At 45.2% G+C, this 19,181-nt stretch overlaps 1 protein-coding gene across 3 annotated transcripts in view; it reads left to right on the top strand.

The window, feature by feature from the left end:
- Window positions 1-19,181, top strand: part of LOC127912345 (regulator of G-protein signaling 20-like) — a 133,056-nt gene that overhangs the window by 80,566 nt on the left and 33,309 nt on the right. For 2 of the 3 annotated variants that reach the window (XM_052481269.1, XM_052481270.1), the window contains exons 3-5: window positions 3,324-3,463; window positions 14,610-14,690; window positions 16,346-16,580. In XM_052481269.1, the coding sequence (XP_052337229.1) occupies window positions 3,324-3,463; window positions 14,610-14,690; window positions 16,346-16,580 (456 nt within the window). The remainder of the gene's footprint in view (window positions 1-3,323; window positions 3,464-14,609; window positions 14,691-16,345; window positions 16,581-19,181) is intronic. The other variant, XM_052481271.1, reaches the window with a different exon arrangement.

Here is a 19,181-nt window from a genome sequence, read left to right as displayed (position 1 = left end):
GGAAGACAAATCTCCGTCCCAGTCTCAGGTCTTTTGCAGACTCCATCAGGTTTTCTTCCAGAATGGTCCTGTATTTGGCTCCACCCATCTTCCTATCAATTTTAACCATCTTCCCTGTCCCTGCTGAAGAAAAGCAGGCCCAAACCATGATGCTGCCACCACCATGTTTGACAGTGGGGATGGTGTGTTCAGGGTGATGAGCTGTGTTGCTTTTACGCCAAACATAACGTTTTGCATTGTTGCCAAAAAGTTCAATTTTGGTTTCATCTGACCAGAGCACCTTCTTCCACATGTTTGGTGTGTCTCCCAGGTGGCTTGTGGCAAACTTTAAACGACACTTTTTATGGATATCTTTAAGAAATGGCTTTCTTCTTGCCACTCTTCCATAAAGGCCAGATTTGTGCAATATACGACTGATTGTTGTCCTATGGACAGAGTCTCCCACCTCAGCTGTAGATCTCTGCAGTTCATCCAGAGTGATCATGGGCCTCTTGGCTGCATCTTTGATCAGTCTTCTCCTTGTATGAGCTGAAAGTTTAGAGGGACGGCCAGGTCTTGGTAGATTTGCAGTGGTCTGATACTCCTTCCATTTCAATATTATCGCTTGCACAGTGCTCCTTGGGATGTTTAAAGCTTGGGAAATCTTTTGTATCCAAATCCGGCTTTAAACTTTTTCACAACAGTATCTCGGACCTGCCTGGTGTGTTCCTTGTTCTTCATGATGCTCTCTGCGCTTTTAACGGACCTCTGAGACTATCACAGTGCAGGTGCATTTATACAGAGACTTGATTACACACAGGTGGATTGTATTTATCATCATTAGTCATTTAGGTCAACATTGGATCATTCAGAGATCCTCACTGAACTTCTGGAGAGAGTTTGCTGCACTGAAAGTAAAGGGGCTGAATAATTTTGCACGCCCAATTTTTCAGTTTTTGAGTTGTTAAAAAAGTTTGAAATATCCAATAAATGTCGTTCCACTTCATGATTGTGTCCCACTTGTTGTTGATTCTTCACAAAAAAATACAGTTTTATATCTTTATGTTTGAGGCCTGAAATGTGGCAAAAGGTCGCAAAGTTCAAGGGGGCCGAATACTTTCGCAAGGCACTGTATATATATATATAATATATCAACTAATTGGCGAGGGAACAGGATCAGTCAGCACCCTACTAGAATCTGAAGTCAAATGTCTACTGTTTACTGATGATAATAATAATAATAATAATAATAATAATAATATATAATAATAATAATAATAATAATAATAATAATAATAATATAATGATCTGGTGCTTCTGTCACCAACCAAGGAGGGCCTACAGCAGCACCTAGATCTTCTGCACAGATTCTATCAGACCTGGGCCCTGAGAGTAAATCTCAGTAAGACCAAAATAATGGTGTTCCAAAAAAGGTCCAGTCGCCAGGACCACAAATACAAATTCCATCTAGACACCGTTGCCCTTGAGCACACAAAAAACTATACATACCTCGACCTAAACATCAGAGCCACAGGGAACTTCCAAAAAGCTGTGAACGATCTGAGAGACAAGGCAAGAACGGCCTTCTTTGCCATCAAAAGGAACATAAAATTTGACATACCAATTAGGATCTGACAAAAAATACTTGAATCAGTTGTAGAACCCATTGGCCTTTTATGGTTGTGAGGTCTGGGGTCCGCTCACCAACCAAGAATTCACAAAATGGGACAAACACCAAATAGAGACCCTACATGCAGGATTCAGTGGCAGAATACCTGACCACTGTGACTGACCCAAAATTAAGGAAAGCTTTGACTATGTACAGACTCAGTGAGCATAGCCTTGCTACTGAGAAAGGCTGCCGTAGGCAGACATGGCTCTCAAGAGAAGACAGGCTATGTGCTCACTGCCCACAAAATGAGGTGGAAACTGACCTGCATTTCCTAACCTCCTGCCAAATTTATGACCATATTAGAGAGACATATTTCCCTCAGATTAGGGTGAGAGAGAGGTGGAAGGAGAGAGGGAGAGAGATGTGGAAGGAGAGAGGGAGAGAGATGTGGAAGGAGAGAGGGAGAGAGAGGTGGAAGGAGAGAGGGAGAGAGAGGTGGAAGGAGAGAGGGAGAGAGATGTGGAAGGAGAGAGGGAGAGAGATGTGGAAGGAGAGAGGGAGAGAGAGGAGGAAGGAAAGAGGGAGAGAGAGGAGGAAGGAGAGAGGGAGAGAGAGAGAGATGTGGAAGGAGAGAGGGAGAGAGAGGAGGAAGGAGAGAGGGAGAGAGAGGAGGAAGGAGAGAGGGAGAGAGGGAGATGTGGAAGGAGAGAGGGAGAGAGGAGGAAGGAGAGAGGGAGAGAGAGAGGTGGAAGGAGAGAGGGAGAGAGAGGAGGAAGGAGAGAGGGAGAGAGAGGAGGAAGGAGAGAGGGAGAGAGGGAGAGAGAGAGAGGTGGAAGGAGAGAGGGAGAGAGAGGAGGAAGAAGAGAGGGAGAGAGAGAGGTGGAAGGAGAGAGGGAGAGAGAGAGGTGGAAGGAGAGAGGGAGAGAGAGGAGGAAGGAGAGAGGGAGAGAGAGAGGTGGAAGGAGAGAGGGAGAGAGATGTGGAAGGAGAGAGGGAGAGAGATGTGGAAGGAGAGAGGGAGAGAGAGGTGGAAGGAGAGAGGGAGAGAGGTGGAAGGAGAGAGGGAGAGAGATGTGGAAGGAGAGAGGGAGAGAGAGGAGGAAGGAAAGAGGGAGAGAGAGGAGGAAGGAGAGAGGGAGAGAGAGAGAGATGTGGAAGGAGAGAGGGAGAGAGAGGAGGAAGGAGAGAGGGAGAGAGAGGAGGAAGGAGAGAGGGAGAGAGAGGAGGAAGGAGAGAGGGAGAGAGAGAGGAGGAAGGAGAGAGGGAGAGAGAGGAGGAAGGAGAGAGGGAGAGAGAGAGATGTGGAAGGAGAGAGGGAGAGAGAGGAGGAAGGAGAGAGGGAGAGAGAGAGGAGGAAGGAGAGGGAGAGAGAGGAGGAAGGAGAGAGGGAGAGAGAGGAGGAAGGAGAGAGGGAGAGAGAGAGGTGGAAGGAGAGAGGGAGAGAGAGGAGGAAGGAGAGAGGGAGAGAGAGGAGGAAGGAGAGAGGGAGAGAGAGGAGGAAGGAGAGAGGGAGAGAAAGGTGGAAGGAGAGAGGGAGAGAGAACCTTGTGTGTGTTTATTCACGTTGGTGTGCGTGTACATATCGGATATCTGTATGCATACACCCCTGTGTGTGGGTGTGTTCCATTCATAAGTGTGTGTGCTAATCTCTCTCTCTCTCTCTCTCTCTCTCTCTCTCTCTCTGTCTCTCTGTCTCTCTCTCTCTCTCTCTCTCTCTCTCTCTCTCTCTCAGTACACAGGCCCTGTCCCGGCAGACGGAGGGTCTCCAATGACTGTCAGCGAGATGTCGCCCAGCCGGGCTCAACGGCAGACCAACACTCAGAGACCTAACACATGCTGCTTCTGCTGGTGTTGCTGCTGTAGCTGCTCATGGTAGGTCCCCCTACACTCACAGCAACACCCCTACACTCACAGCACCCCCTACACTCACAGCACCCCCTACACTCACAGCACCCCCCCCTACACTCACAGTGTCCCTGTCCCCCCTACACTCAGTGTCCCTGTCCCCCCTACACTCAGTGTCCCTGTCCCCCCCCTACACTCAGTGTCCATGTCCCCCCGACACTCACAGTGTCCCTGTCTCCCCCCTACACTCACAGTGTCCCTGTCCCCCCCCTACACTCACAGTGTCCCTGTCCCCCCTACACTCACAGTGTCCATGTCCCCCCGACACTCACATTGTCCCTGTCCCCCCTACACTCACATTGTCCCTGTCCCCCCCTACACTCACAGTGTCCCTGTCCCCCCTACACTCACAGTGTCCCTGTCCCCCCTACACTCACAGTGTCCCTGTCCCCCCTACACTCACAGTGTCCCTGTCCCCCCCTACACTCACAGTGTCCCTGTCCCCCCCCTACACTCACAGTGTCCCTGTCCCCCCTACACTCACAGTGTCCCTGTCCCCCCTACACTCACAGTGTCCCTGTCCCCCCCCTACACTCACAGTGTCCCTGTCCCCCCCCTACACTCACAGTGTCCCTGTCCCCCCCCTACACTCACAGTGTCCCTGTCCCCCCCCTACACTCACAGTGTCCCTGTCTCCCCTCTCTACCTCTGTATCACCTGCTCTGTTCTGCTTCCTGTTCTCTATCCGGATGTACAGTTGAAGTCGGAGGTTTACATACACCTTAGCCAATCCATTTAAACTCAGTTTTTCCTTATTCCTGTTATTTAATCCTAGTAAAAATCCCCGTCTCAGGTCAGTTCGAATCACCACTTCATTTTAAGAATGTGAAATGTCAGAATAATAGTAGAGAGAATGATTTATTTCAGCTTTTATTTCATTCATCACATTCCCAGTGGGTCAGAAGTTTAAATACACTCAATTAGTATTTGGTAGCATTGCCTTTAAATTATTTAACTTGGGTCAAATGTTTCGGGTAGTCTTCCACAAGTGTTCCACAATAAGTTGGGTGAGTTTTGGCCCATTCCTCCTGACAGAGCCGGTGTAACTGAATCAGGTTTGTAGGCCTCCTTGCTCGCACATGCTTTTTAAGTTCTGCCCACACATTTTCTATAGGATTGAAGTCAGGGCTTTCTGATGGCCACTCCAATACCTTGACTTTGTTGTCCTTAAGTCATTTTTCCACAACTTTGGAAGTATGCTTGGGGTCATTGTCCATTTGGAAGACCCATTTACGACCAAGCTTTCACTTCGTGACTGATGTCTTTAGATGTTGATTCAATATATCCACACAATTTTCATTCCTCATGATGCCATCTATTTTGTGAAGTGCACCACTCCCTCCTGCAGCAAAGCACCTTCACAACATGATGCTGACACCCACGTGTGTCAGTACTATTATTGTTTCATCAGACCAGAGGACATTTCTCCAAAAAGTACGGTCTTTGTCCCCATGTGCAGTTGCAAAAAGTAGTCTGGCTTTTTTATGGCGGTTTTGGAGCAGTGGCTTCTTCCTTGCTGAGCGGCCTTTCAGGTTATGTCGATATAGGACTTGTTTTACTGTGGATTTAGATAATTTTGTACCTGTTTCATACAGCATCTTCACAAGGTCCTTTGCTGTTGTTCTGGAATTGATTTGTACTTTTCACACCAAAGTACGTTCATCTCTAGGAGACAGAACGTGTCTCCTTCCTGAGCGGTATGATGGCTGCGTGGTCCCATGGTGTTTATACTTGCGGACTATTGTTTGTACAGATAAATGTGGTACCTTCAGGTGTTTGGAAATTGCTCCCAAGGATGAATCAGACTTGTGGAGGTCTACAATTTTTTTTCTGAGGTTTTGGCTGATTTCTTTTGATTTTCCCATGATGTCAAGCAAAGAGGCACTGAGTTTGAATGTAGGCCTTGAAATACATCCACAGGTGCACCTCCAATTGACTCAACAGATGTCGATCAGCCTATCAGAGGCTTCTAAATACATTACATACATTTCTAGAATTTTCCAAGCTATTTAAAGGCACAGTCAATTTAGTGTATGTAAACTTCTGACGCACTGGAATTGTAATACAGTGAATTATAAGTGAAATAATCTGTCTGTAAACAATTGTTGGAAAAATTACTTGTGTCATGCACAAAGTAGATGTCCTAACCGACTTGCCAAAACTATAGTTTGTTTAACAAGAAATGTGTGGAGTGGTTGAAAAACTAGTTTTAATGACTCCAACCTAAGTGTATGTAAACTTCCGACTTCAACTGTATGTTAGAGTAAATAAATAAATGGATGTTGGTTATGTCGGCTTCTTCTAACCCATTGCTTTCCACTGCAGATAGTAATAGGTTATATACAGTACCAGTCAAAGGTTTGGACACCTACTCATTCAAGAGGTTTTCTTTATTTTTACTACTTTCTACATTGTAGAATAATAGTGAAGACATCAACACTATTAAATAACACATATGGAATCATGTAGCAAAAAAAGTGTTAAAAAAATCAAAATATATTTTAGATTCTTCAAAGTTGCCACCCTTTGCCTTGATGACAGCTTTGCACACTCTTGGCATTCTCTCAACCAGCTTCATGAGGTAGTCATCTGGAATACATTTCAATTAACAGGTGTGCCTTGTTAAATGTTAATTTGTGGAATTTCTTTCCTTCTTAATGCATTTGAGCCAATCAGTTGTGTTGTGACAAGGTAGGGGTGGTATACAGAAGATAGCCCTATTTGGTAAAACACCAAGTCCATATTATGGCAAGAACAGCTCAAATAATCAAAGAGAAATGTCAGTCCATCATTACTTTAAGACATGAAGGTCAGTCAATCCTTAAAATGTCAAGAACTTTGAAAGTTTCTTCAAGTGCAGTCGCAAAAACCATCAAGCGCTATGATGAAACTGACTCTCACGAGGACCTCCACAGGAAAGGAAGACCCAGAGTTAGAAGATAAGTTCATTACCAGCCTCAGATTGTAGCTCAAATAAATGCTTCACAGAGTTCAAGTAACAGACACATCTCAACATGAACTGTTCAGAGGACACTGCGTGAATCAGGTTGAATTGCTGCAAATAAACCAAATTAAATCAAACTTGCCATGAAATGCTTACTTTCAAGCCCTTTACCAACAACGCAGTTGAAGAAAGAGTTAAGAAAATATTTTCCAAATAAACTGAAGTAAAAAATAATAATAAATAAATAATAAAAATGAACACAATAAAATAACAATAATGAGGCTATTTACAGTACCGAGTCAATGTGCGTGGTTACAGGTTAGTTGTGGTAATTTCCTCATTTAGGTAGGGGTAAAGTGACTATGCAAAGATAAACAGTGAGTAGTAGCAGTGTAGAAAATGAGGGGGGTCAATGTTAATAGCCTGGGTAGCCATTTGTTTAATTGTTTAATTGTTCAGAAATCTTATGGCTTGGGGGTAGAAGGAGGAGTGGGCCAAAATCCCCGCTGCAGTGTGTGCAAACCTGGTCAAGAACTACAGGAAACGTATGATCTCTGTAATTGCAAACAAAGGTTTCTGTACCAAATATTAAGTTCTGCTTTTCTGATGTATTAAATACTTATGTCATGCAATAAAATGCTAATCATACAATTTTCTGGATTTTTGTTTTAGATTCTGTCTCTCACAGTCGAAGTGTACCTATGATAAAAAATTACAGACCTCTACATGCTTTGTTAGTAGGAAAACCTGCAAAATCCGCAGTGTATCAAATACATGTTCTCCCCACTGTAGGTCCTGGATGGCAGGAAGCTTGGCCCCAGTGATGTACTGGGTCGTACACACTACTCTCTGTTGCGCCTTACGGTCAGATGCCAATCAGTTGCCGTACCAGGCGGTGATGCAACCGGCCAGGATGCTCTCGATGGTGCAGCTGTATAACTTTCTGAGAATCTGGGGACCCATACCAAATCTTTTCAATCTCCTAAAGGGGGAAAGGGTGTTGCCGTGCCTTCTTCACGACTGTCTTGGTGTTGACCCTCTCCACTACAGCCCGTTGATGTTAATGGAGGCCTGTTCGGCCCGCCTTTTTCTGTAGTCCACAATCAGCTCCTTTGTCTTGCTCACATTGAGGGAAAGGTTGTTGTCCTGGCACCACACTGCCAGGTCTCTGACCTACTCCGTATAGGCTGTCGCATCGTTGTCGGTGATCAGGCCTACCACTGTTATGTCGTCAGCAAACTTAATGAGTCCTTACCACCTGGGGGCGGCCTGTCAGGAAGTCCAGGATCCAGTTGCAGAGGGAGGTGTTTAAGTCCCGTGTCTTTAGCTTAGTGTTGAGCTTTGTGGGCACTACGGTGTTGAACACTGGACCTATTTGGGCGGTAAAGCAAATTGGAGTGGGTCTAGGGTGTCAGGTAGCGTGGAGGTGATATGGTCCTTGACTAGTCTCCTAAAGCACTTCGGGGCGGGGCGGTAGTCGTTTAGCTCAGTTACCGTAGCTTTCTTGGGAACAGGGACAATGGTGGCCCTCTTGAAGCATGTGGGAACAACAGACTGGGATAAGGATTGATTGAATATGTCCGTAAACACACCAGCCAGCTGGTCTGCGCATGCTCTGAGGACAAGGCTGGGGATGCCGTCTAGGCCTGCAGCCTTGCGAGGGTTAACACGATTAAATGTTTTCCTCACCTTGGCTGCAGTGAAGGAGAGTCCGCATGTTTTGGTTGAGGGCCATGTCAGTGGCACTGTGTTGTCCTCAAAGCGGGCAAAAAAAGTGGTTTAGTCTGCCTGGGAGCAAGACATCCTGGTCCATGACAGGGCTGGTTTTCTTTTTGTAATCTGGTGCTTCCTGCTTTAATATTTGCTTGTAAGCAGTAATCTACACTGTTTGTATTTGGTCGTGTTTCCAGTCACCTTGCCCCGGTTAAAAGCAGTGGTTTCGCGCTTTCAGTTTCACGCGAATGCTGCCATCAATCCACGGTTTCTGGTTTGGGAATGTTTTAACCGTTGCTATGGGAACGACATCATAAATGCACTTTCTAATGAACTCGCTCACCGAATCAGCGTATTCGTCAATGTTGTTGTTGGACTCAATGCGGAACATATCCCAGTCCACGTGATCGAAGCAGTCTTGGAGTGTGGAATCAGATTGGTCGGACCAGCGTTGAACAGACCTGAGCGCGGGAGCATCTTGTTTTAGTTTCCCTCCGAAAGGAGAGCGGGGGAGGGCCTTATATGCGTCGCGGAACTTAGAATAGCAATGATCCAAGGTTTTACCAGCCCTGGTTGCGCAATCGATATGCTGATACAATTTAGGGAGTCTTGTTTTCAGATTAGCCTTGTTAAAATCCCCAGCAACAATGAATGCAGCATTCCCTTTGTAGTCTGTAATCGAGTTGCCTGTTTGATGGGGCGTTTTAGGACATAGCTGGATTTCTTATACGCTTACGGATTAGTGTCCCGCTCCTTGAAAGTGGCAGCTCTAGCCTTTAGCTCGATGCGGATGTTGCCTGTAATCTATGGCTTCTGGTTGGGATATATGTGTATGGTCACTGTGGGGACATCATCGATGCACTTATTGAAGAAGCCGATGACTGAGGTGGTATACTCCTCAATGTCATTGGATAAATCCCTGACCCTATTCCAGTCTGTGCTAGCAAAACAATCCTGTAGCGTAGCATCCGCATCATCAGACCACTTCCGTATTGAGAGAGTCATTGGTGCTTCCTGCTTTAATATTTGCTTGTAAGCAGGAATCAGGTGGACAGAATTATGGTCAGATTTGCCAAATGGAGGGCGAGGGAGAGCTTTGTATGCATCTCTGTGTGTGGAGTACAGGGGATCTAGAGTTTTTTCCCCTCTAGTTGAACATGTTACATGCTGGTAGAAATGAGGTAAAGCGGATTTAAGTTTACCTGCATTAAAGTCCTCAGGCCATTAGGAGCATTTTCTTGTTTGCTTATGGCCTTATACAGCTGGTTGAGTGCGTTCCTAGTATCAGCATCGGTTTGTGATGGTAAATAGACGGCTACGAATAATATAGATGAGAACTCTCTTGGTAGATAGTGTGGTCTACAGATTATCATGAGATACTCTACCTCAGGCGAGCAATACCCCGAGACTTCTTTAATAGTAGACATCGCGCACCAGCTGTTATTGACAAATAGACACACACCCCCACCCTTCGTCTTACCAGACGTAGCTGCTCTGTCCTGCCGATGCAAGGAAAATCCCGCCAGCTCTATATTATCCATGTTGTCGTTCAGCCACGACTCGGTTTTAAATAACAATAATAATTATTTAATAATAATATAAGATAGGATAAGATAAGATCATTCATTTTTTTTCCCCCCGTTGGTAGGATCGTCTTGATCGTATATCATCCATTTTGTTTTTGAACGTTGGCCAATAGAACAGATGGTAGTGGAAGTTTATTCACTCGCCTACAAATTCTCAGAATTCCCGCCCCCCTTTTCTGTCTTTTCTTCACGCAATGGACGGGGGATTTGGGCCCGTTCCAGAGATAGCAGGATACACTTTGCATCGGACTCATTAAATAAAAAATCTTGGTCGAGTTCGAGGTAAGTAATCGCTGTTCTGATGTACAGAAGTTATTTTCGGTAGCAGCAACGAAAAAACTTGCAAAATAGGACATTTGGTAAGGAGCCTGTAAAACGGCAGCCATCTTACTCTCAAGGTCACCAATAATAAGAAGAGACTTGCTTGGGCCAACGAAAAACGAGCAATGGACATTAGACCGGTGGAAATCTGTCCTTTGGTCTGATAAATCCACATTTGAGATTTTTGGTTCCAACAGCTGTGTCTTTGTGAGACACAGATTAGGTGAACGGATGATCTCCTTCCCACCATGAAGCATGGAGGAGGAGGTGTGATGGTGTGGGGGTGCGTTGCTGGTGACACTGTTAGTGATTTATTTAGAATTCAAGGCACACTTAACCAGAATTGCTACCAAAGCATTCTGCAGTGATACGCCATCCCATCTGGTTTGTGCTTAGTGGGTCTATCATTTGTTTTTCAAAAGGACATTGACCCAACACACCTCCAGGCTGTGTAAGGGCTATTTGACCAAGAAGGAGAGTGATGGAGTGCTGCATCAGATGACCTGGCTTCCACAATCACCCAACCTCAACCCAATTGAGATGGTTTGGGATGAGTTGGACTGCAGAGTGAAGGAAAAGCAGCCAGCAAGTGCTCAGCATATGTAGGAACTCCTTAAAGACTGTTGGAAAATAATTCCAGGTGAAGCTGGTTGAGAGAATGTCAAGAGTGTGCAAAACTGTCATCAAGGCAAAGGGTGGCTACTAAAATATATTTTGATTCGTTTAACACTTTTGTTTGGTTACTACATGATTTCATATGTGTTATTTCATAGATTTGATGTCTTCACCATTATTCTACAATGTAGAAAATAGTAAAAACTGGTACTGTTGGTTATATACAGTGCCTTGAGAAAGTATTCAGCCCCCTTGAACTTTGCGACCTTTTGCCACATTTCAGGCTTCAAACATAAAGATATAAAACTGTATTTTTTTGTGAAGAATCAACGACATTTATTGGATATTTCAAACTTTTTTAACAAATCAAAAACTGAAAAATTGGGCGTGCAAAATTATTCAGCCCCTTTACTTTCAGTGCAGCAAACTCTCTCCAGAAGTTCAGTGAGGATCTCTGAATGATCCAATGTTGACCTAAATGACTAATGATGATAAATACAATCCACCTGTGTGTAATCAAGTCTCCGTATAAATGCACCTGCACTGTGATAGTCTCAGAGGTCCGTTAAAAGCGCAGAGAGCATCATGAAGAACGAGGAACACACCAGGCAGCTCCGAGATACTGTTGTGAAGAAGTTTAAAGCCGGATTTGGATAAAAAAAAGACTTCCCAAGCTTTAAACATCCCAAGGAGCACTGTGCAAGCGATAATATTGAAATGGAAGGAGTATCAGACCACTGCAAATCTACCAAGACCTGGCCGTCCCTCTAAACTTTCAGCTCATACAAGGAGAAGACTGATCAGAGATGCAGCCAAGAGGCCCATGATCACTCTGGATGAACTGCAGAGATCTACAGCTGAGGTGGGAGACTCTGTCCATAGGACAACAATCAGTCGTATATTGCACAAATCTGGCCTTTATGGAAGAGTGGCAAGAATAAAGCCATTTCTTAAAGATATCCATAAAAAGTGCCACAAGCCACCTGGGAGACACACCAAACATGTGGAAGAAGGTGCTCTGGTCAGATGAAACCAAAATGTAACTTTTTGGCAACAATGCAAAACGTTATGTTTGGCGTAAAAGCAACACAGCTCATCAACCTGAACACATCATCCCCACTGTCAAACATGGTGGTGGCAGCATCTTGGTTTGGGCCTGCTTTTCTTCAGCAGGGACAGGGAAGATGGTTAAAATTGATGGGAAGATGGATGGAGCCAAATACAGGACCATTCTGGAAGAAAACCTGATGGAGTCTGCAAAAGACCTGAGACTGGGACGGAGATTTGTCTTCCAACAAGACAATGATCCAAAACATAAAGCAAAATCTACAATGGAATGGTTCAAAAATAAACATATCCAGGTGTTAGAATGGCCAAGTCAAAGTCCAGACCTGAATCCAATCGAGAATCTGTGGAAAGAACTGAAAACTGCTGTTCACAAATGCTCTCTATCCAACCTCACTGAGCTCGAGCTGTTTTGCAAGGAGGAATGGGAAAACATTTCAGGCTCTCGATGTGCAAAACTGATAGAGACATACCCCAAGCGACTTACAGCTGTAATCGCAGCAAAAGGTGGTGCTACAAAGTATTAACTTAAGGGGGCTGAATAATTTTGCACGCCCAATTTTTCAGTTTTTGATTTGTTAAAAAAGTTTGAAATATCCAATAAATGTCGTTCCACTTCATGATTGTGTCCCACTTGTTGTTGATTCTTCACAAAAAAATACAGTTTTATATCTTTATGTTTGAAGCCTGAAATGTGGCAAAAGGTCGCAAAGTTCAAGGGGGCCGAATACTTTCGCAAGGCACTGTATGTTATGTACCGTATTTACATTCAAAACCAAAGTCTGTCAGATTTAAAAATCGGACTTGGAAATATGGAAATATAGATTAGCCAAATGATTCTACTGGAGCGTAACCCAAAAACGAAGGACTAATTAGCCTAATCTGTTGTTTATGATTTGGTTGTCATGGACGACTGATCGGGCTCGTTGAGTTGAAAAATAAATGCTGCTTTCCGAATGGCATGCTTTAAGCACTACTGAAAAGTGCTTTTTGCATGTGAAACATGAATGCTTTATGGGCACAAGGTGAGACCCTAATGCAGACACAGGAGGCAGATGGTTGAGCTCTGATATTTATTATACCAAAACTGGGGAGGTAAAAGGCAGGTCGGGGACAGGCGAGAGTTCATAAACCAGGTCAGAGTCCAAACAGTACCAGGGGATAGGCAGGCTTGAGGTCAGGACAGGCAGAGTGGTCAGGCAGGCGGGTTCGGCGCCAGGACAGGCAAGGGTCAAAACCAGGAGGGCTAGGAAAAAATCAGAGACTGGGATCTAGGAAAAAACACTGGTTTACTTGGCAATACAAGACGAACTGGCACAGAGAGGCAGGACACACAGGGATAAATACACTGGCACAGAGAGACAGGAAACACAGGGATAAATACACTGGTACAGAGAGACAGGAAACACAGGGATAAATACACTGGCTCAGAGAGACAGGAAACACAGGGATAAATACACTGGCTCGGAGAGACAGGAAACACAGGGATAAATACACTGGCACAGAGAGACAGGAAACACAGGGATAAATACACTGGCACAGAGAGACAGGAAACACAGGGATAAATACACTGGCTCAGAGAGACAGGAAACACAGGGATAAATACACTGGCTCAGAGAGACAGGAAACACAGGGATAAATACACTGGCACAGAGAGACAGGAAACACAGGGATAAATACACTGGGGACTAATGGGGAGAACAAGATGAACTGGCACAGAGAGACACCTTTGGTAGTCACACCTCTGGTAGTCACACCTCTGGTAGTCACACCTTTGGCAGTCACACCTCTGGTAGTCACACCTTTGGTAGTCACACCTCTGGTAGTCACACCTTTGGCAGTCACACCTCTGGCAGTCACACCTCTGGTAGTCACACCTTTGGCAGTCACACCTCTGGTAGTCACACCTTTGGCAGTCACACCTTTGGCAGTCACACCTTTGGTAGTCACACCTTTGGTGTCACACCTTTGTAGTCATGTAGTTTCACCTCTGGCAGTTTCACCTGGCAGTCACCTCTGGTAGTCACACCTTTGGCAGTCACACCTTTGGTAGTCACACCTTTGGCAGTCACACCTTTGGCAGTCACACCTTTGGTAGTCACACCTTTGGTAGTCACACCTTTGGCAGTCACACCTTTGGTAGTCACACCTTTGGCAGTCACACCTCTGGTAGTCACACCTTTGGCAGTCATACCTTTGGCAGTCACACCTTTGGCAGTCACACCTCTGGTAGTCACACCTCTGGTAGTCACACCTTTGGCAGATCTAGCTTGGACTGTAGTTTACTAAAAGCCTAATCCCGCTCTTTCCACGCGATCCATCAAACGCATTTCGTGTGTCATCGTAGTGCTGTCTGCCTTGTGGTGTCATGAAGAAAACCGAAAGGTGTCAAAGATCACTGAAAGATATAGCAAACAACCTTTCTGAATATTAAAGTAATCCTAGAAGTAATAATCTAGTTTTTCCAAAATATCTGTAATCTGATTACAATATATTACATTTAATCCATTACTCCCCAACCCTGTGTGAGTGAATGAGTGAGTGAGTGAGTGAGTGAGTGGACGAGTGAGTGAGTGAGTGAGTGAGTGAGTGAGTGAGTGAGTGAGTGGACGAGTGAGTGAGTGGACGAGTGGACGAGTGAGTGGACGAGTGAGTGAGTGAGTGAGTGAGTGAGTGAGTGAGTGAGTGAGTGAGTGAGTGGACGAGTGAGTGAGTGGACGAGTGGACGAGTGAGTGGACGAGTGAGTGAGTGAGTGAGTGAGTGAGTGAGTGAGTGAGTGAGTGAGTGAGTGAGTGAGTGAGTGAGTGAGTGGGCGAGCGTCTGTGTGTCTATGTGAAAGTGCTGTGATGTAGTTTCACCACCTTGCAGTTTCACTGTTAGGAATGAAGAGGACAGAAGGAGGAAATCCCTGGAGACGCATCTGGAGACCATATCAAACTGTGAACCTAGGTGAGACCCCTAACCCCTAACCCCTAACCCCTACACCCTAACCCCTACACCCTAACCCCTACACCCTAACCCCTACACCCTAACCCCTACACCCTAACCCCTAAACCCTAACCCCTACACCCTAACCCCTGACCCCTACACCCTAACCCCTACACCCTAACCCCTAACCCTGACCCCTACACCCTAACCCCTACACCCTAACCCCTACACCCTAACCCCTAACCCCTACACCCTAACCCCTACACCCTAACCCCTACACCCTAACCCCTGACCCCTACACCCTAACCCCTACACCTAACCCCTAACCCCTACACCCTAACCCCTACACCCTAACCCCTGACCCCCTACACCCTAACCCCGACACCCCTAACCCCTAACCCCTACACCCTAACCTCTACACCCTAACCTCTACACCCTACACCCTGACCGCTACACCCTAACCACTGCAACCTAACCCCTACACCCTAACCTCTACACCCTAAAGGGTCATCTCACTCTCTCTCTCCCAGCACCAAGCCAACATTAGAGGAGAATAGTGTCTGGTCCCAGTCATTTAACCTCTCTCTCTCTCTCTCAGCACCAAACCAACATTAGAGGAGAATAGTGTCTGGTCCCAGTCATTTAACCTCTCTCTCTCTCTCTCTCAGCACCAAACCACCATTAGAGGAGAATAGTGTCTGGTCCCAGTCATTTAACCTCTCTCTCTCTCTCTCTCTCTCTCTCTCAGCACCAAACCACCATTAGAGGAGAATAGTGTCTGGTCCCAGTCATTTAACCTCTCTCTCTCTCTCTCTCTCTCTCTCTCTCTCTCAGCACCAAACCACCATTAGAGGAGAATAGTGTCTGGTCCCAGTCATTTAACCTCTCTCTCTCTCTCTCTCAGCACCAAACCACCATTAGAGGAGAATAGTGTCTGGTCCCAGTCATTTAACCTCTCTCTCTCTCAGCACCAAACCAACATTAGAGGAGAATAGTGTCTGGTCCCAGTCATTTAACCTCTCTTTCTTTCTCTCTCTCTCTCTCTCTCTCTCTCAGCACCAAACCACCATTAGAGGAGAATAGTGTCTGGTCCCAGTCATTTAACCTCTCTCTCTCTCAGCACCAAACCACCATTAGAGGAGAATAGTGTCTGGTCCCAGTCATTTAACCTCTCTCTCTCTCAGCACCAAACCACCATTAGAGGAGAATAGTGTCTGGTCCCAGTCATTTAACCTCTCTCTCTCTCAGCACCAAACCAACATTAGAGGAGAATAGTGTCTGGTCCCAGTCATTTAACCTCTCTCAGCACCAAACCACCATTAGAGGAGAATAGTGTCTGGTCCCAGTCATTTAACCTCTCTCTCTCTCTCTCTCTCTCTCTCTCTCTCTCTCTCTCTCTCTCTCTCTCTCTCTCTCTCTCTCTCTCTCTCTCTCTCTCTCTCTCTCTCTCTCTCTCTCTCTCTCTCTCTCTCTCTCTCTCTCTCTCTCTCTCTCTCTCTCTCTCTCTCTCTCTCTCTCTCTCTCTCTCTCTCTCTCTCTCTCTCTCTCTCTCTCTCTCTCTCTCTCTCTCTCTCTCTCTCTCTCTCTCTCTCTCTCTCTCTCTCTCTCTCTCTCTCTCTCTCTCTCTCTCTCTCTCTCTCTCTCTCTCTCTCTCTCTCTCTCTCTCTCTCTCTCAGCACCAAACCAACATTAGAGGAGATTAGCGTCTGGTCCCAGTCGTTCGACAAGCTGATGAAGAATCCTGCAGGTCGGAACGTGTTCAGGGAGTTCTTAAGGACTGAGTACAGCGAGGAGAACATGTTGTTCTGGCTGGCCTGTGAAGACCTCAAACAGGAGATGAACAAGAACACAGTGGAGGAGAAGGCACGCATGATCTACGAGGACTACATCTCTGTCCTGTCTCCCAAAGAGGTATGAGTACTTCCTGTTTCTCTCCCCCTTCCTCACCCCATCTTCTCTGTCCTCCCTCTCTCCTTTTCTCTCTATACTCCTGTCCTCTCTATACTCCTGTCCTATTGTCTTTGTCCTCCCCTCATCCTGAAGAAGTTGAGACTGCAGCTCCTCTCTCTCTCTCTCTCTCTCTCTCTCTCTCTCTCTCTCTCTCTCTCTCTCTCTCTCTCTCTCTCTCTCTCTCTCTCTCTCTCTCTCTCTCTCTCTCTCTCTCTCTCTCTCTCTCTCTTACGGGAGTTGTAGAGATGAGACAAGACTGTAACTACGAATTGGATACCAAATTGGTGAGAAAAAAATATATAAATTAATATTTATTTTTAGCCAGAGCCAAATTTTATGTTCCCTTTAATGGTATAGAAGGCCCTTCTTGCCTTGTCTCTCAGATCGTTCACAGCTTTGTGGAAGTTACCTGTGGCGCTGATGTTTAGGCCGAGATATGTATAGTTTTTTGTGTGCTCTAGGGCAACGGTGTCTAGGTAGAATTGATATTTGTGGTCCTGGCAACTGGACCTTATTTGGAACACCATTATTTTTGTCTTACTGAGATTTACTGTTAGGGCCCAGGTCTGACAAAACCTGTGCAGAAGATCTAGGTGCTGCTGTAGGCCCTCCTTGGTTGGTGACAGAAGCACCAGACATTTAACTTTAGATTCGAGTAGGGTGAGGTCAGGTGCTGCAGACTGTTCTTGTGCCCTTGCCAATTTGTTGATATACAGATAAATTTGGAAGTTTACAATCACTTAGTTTGGAGTCATTAAAACTAGTTTTTCAACCACTCCACACATTTCTTGTTAACTAACTATAGTTTTGGGAAGTCGGTTAGGACATCTACTTTGTGCATGACACAAGTAATTCTTCCAACAATTGTTTACAGACGGATTATTTCACTTATAATTCACTGTATCACAATTCCAGTGGGTCAGAAGTTTACATACACTAAGTTGACTGTGCCTTTAAACAGCTTGGAAAATTCCATAAAATTATGTCATGGCTTTAGAAGCTTCTGATAGGCGAATTGACATCATTTGAGTCAATTGGAGGTGCACCTGTGGATGTATTTCAAGGCCTACTTCCAAACTCAGAGCCTCTTTGATTGACATCATAGGAAAATAAAAAGAAATCAGCCAAGACCTCAGGGAAAAAAACTGTAGACCTCCACAGTTCTGGTTCATCCTTGGGAGCAATTTCCAAAAGCCTGAAGGTACCGCGTTCATCTGTACAAACAATAGTACGCAAGTATAAACACCATGGGACCACGCAGCCGTCATAACGCTCAGGTAGGAGACGTGTTCTGTCTCCTAGAGATGAACGTACTTTGGTGCGAAAAGTGCAAATCAATCCCAGAACAACAGTACAACTTGTGAAGATACTGGAGGAAACAGGTACAGAAGTATCTATATCCACAGTAAAACAAGTCCTATATCGACATAACCTGAAATGCCGCTCAGCAGGGAAGAAACCACAGCTCAAAACCGCCATAAAAAAACACACTAAGGTTTGCAACTGCACATGGGGAAAAAGATTGTACTTTTTGGAGAAATGTCCTCTGGTCCGATGAAACAATAATAGTACTGTTTGACCATAATGAACACCATCCCAACTGTGAAGCACAGGGGTGGCAGCATCATGTTGTGGGGGTGTTTTGCTGCAGGATGAACTGGTGCACATTATGTGGATATATTGAAGCAACATCTCAAGACATCAGTCAGGAAGTTAAAGCTTGGTCATAAATGGGTCTTCCAAATGGACAATGACCCCAAGCATACTTCCAAAGTTGTGGCAAAATGGCTTAAGGACAACAAAGTCAAGGTATTGGAGTGGCCATCACAAAGCCCTGACCTCAATCCTATAGAAAATGTGTGGGCAGAACTGAAAAAGTGTGTTCTAGCAAGGATGCCTACAAACCTGACTCAGTTACATCAGCTCTGTCAGGAGGAATGGGCCAAAATTCACCCAACTTATTGTGGGAAGCTTGTGGAAGGCTACCCGAAATGTTTGACCCAAGTTAAACCATTTAAAGGCAATGCTACCAAATACTAATTGAGTGTATTTAAACTCCTTACCCACTGGGAATGTGACGAAAGAAATCACATCTGAAATAAATCATTCTCTCTACTATTATTCTGACATTTCAGTCTTAAAATAAAGTGGTGATCCTAACTGACCTAAGACAGGATTAAATGTCAGGAATTGTGAAAAACTGAGTTGAAATGTATTTGGCTAAGGTGTATGTAAACTTCCGACTTCACTGTATATGTTGAAGAGGGTGGGGCTTAAGCTGCTACCCTGTCTCACCCCACAGCCCTGTGGAAAGAAATGTTTTTTTGCCAATTCATGCCTCACACTTGTTGTTTGTGTACATAGATTTTATAGTGTTGTAAGTTTTTCCCCCAACACCACTTTCCATCAATTTATATTGTAGACCCTCATGCCAAATTCAGTCAAAAGCTTTTTTGAAATCAGCGAAGCAGGACCACATGCACCACACCTAATGTTGCTCTACCATTCGTCTGTCGACCATTTGGCGCCCTGTGTTTTAGGGGCCACCCACTGGTGGACATC

This window comes from Oncorhynchus keta, chromosome 27, assembly GCF_023373465.1.
Source record: "Oncorhynchus keta strain PuntledgeMale-10-30-2019 chromosome 27, Oket_V2, whole genome shotgun sequence".
Lineage (NCBI taxonomy): Eukaryota > Metazoa > Chordata > Actinopteri > Salmoniformes > Salmonidae > Oncorhynchus > Oncorhynchus keta.
This window is presented reverse-complemented; position numbering and strand designations above follow the sequence as displayed.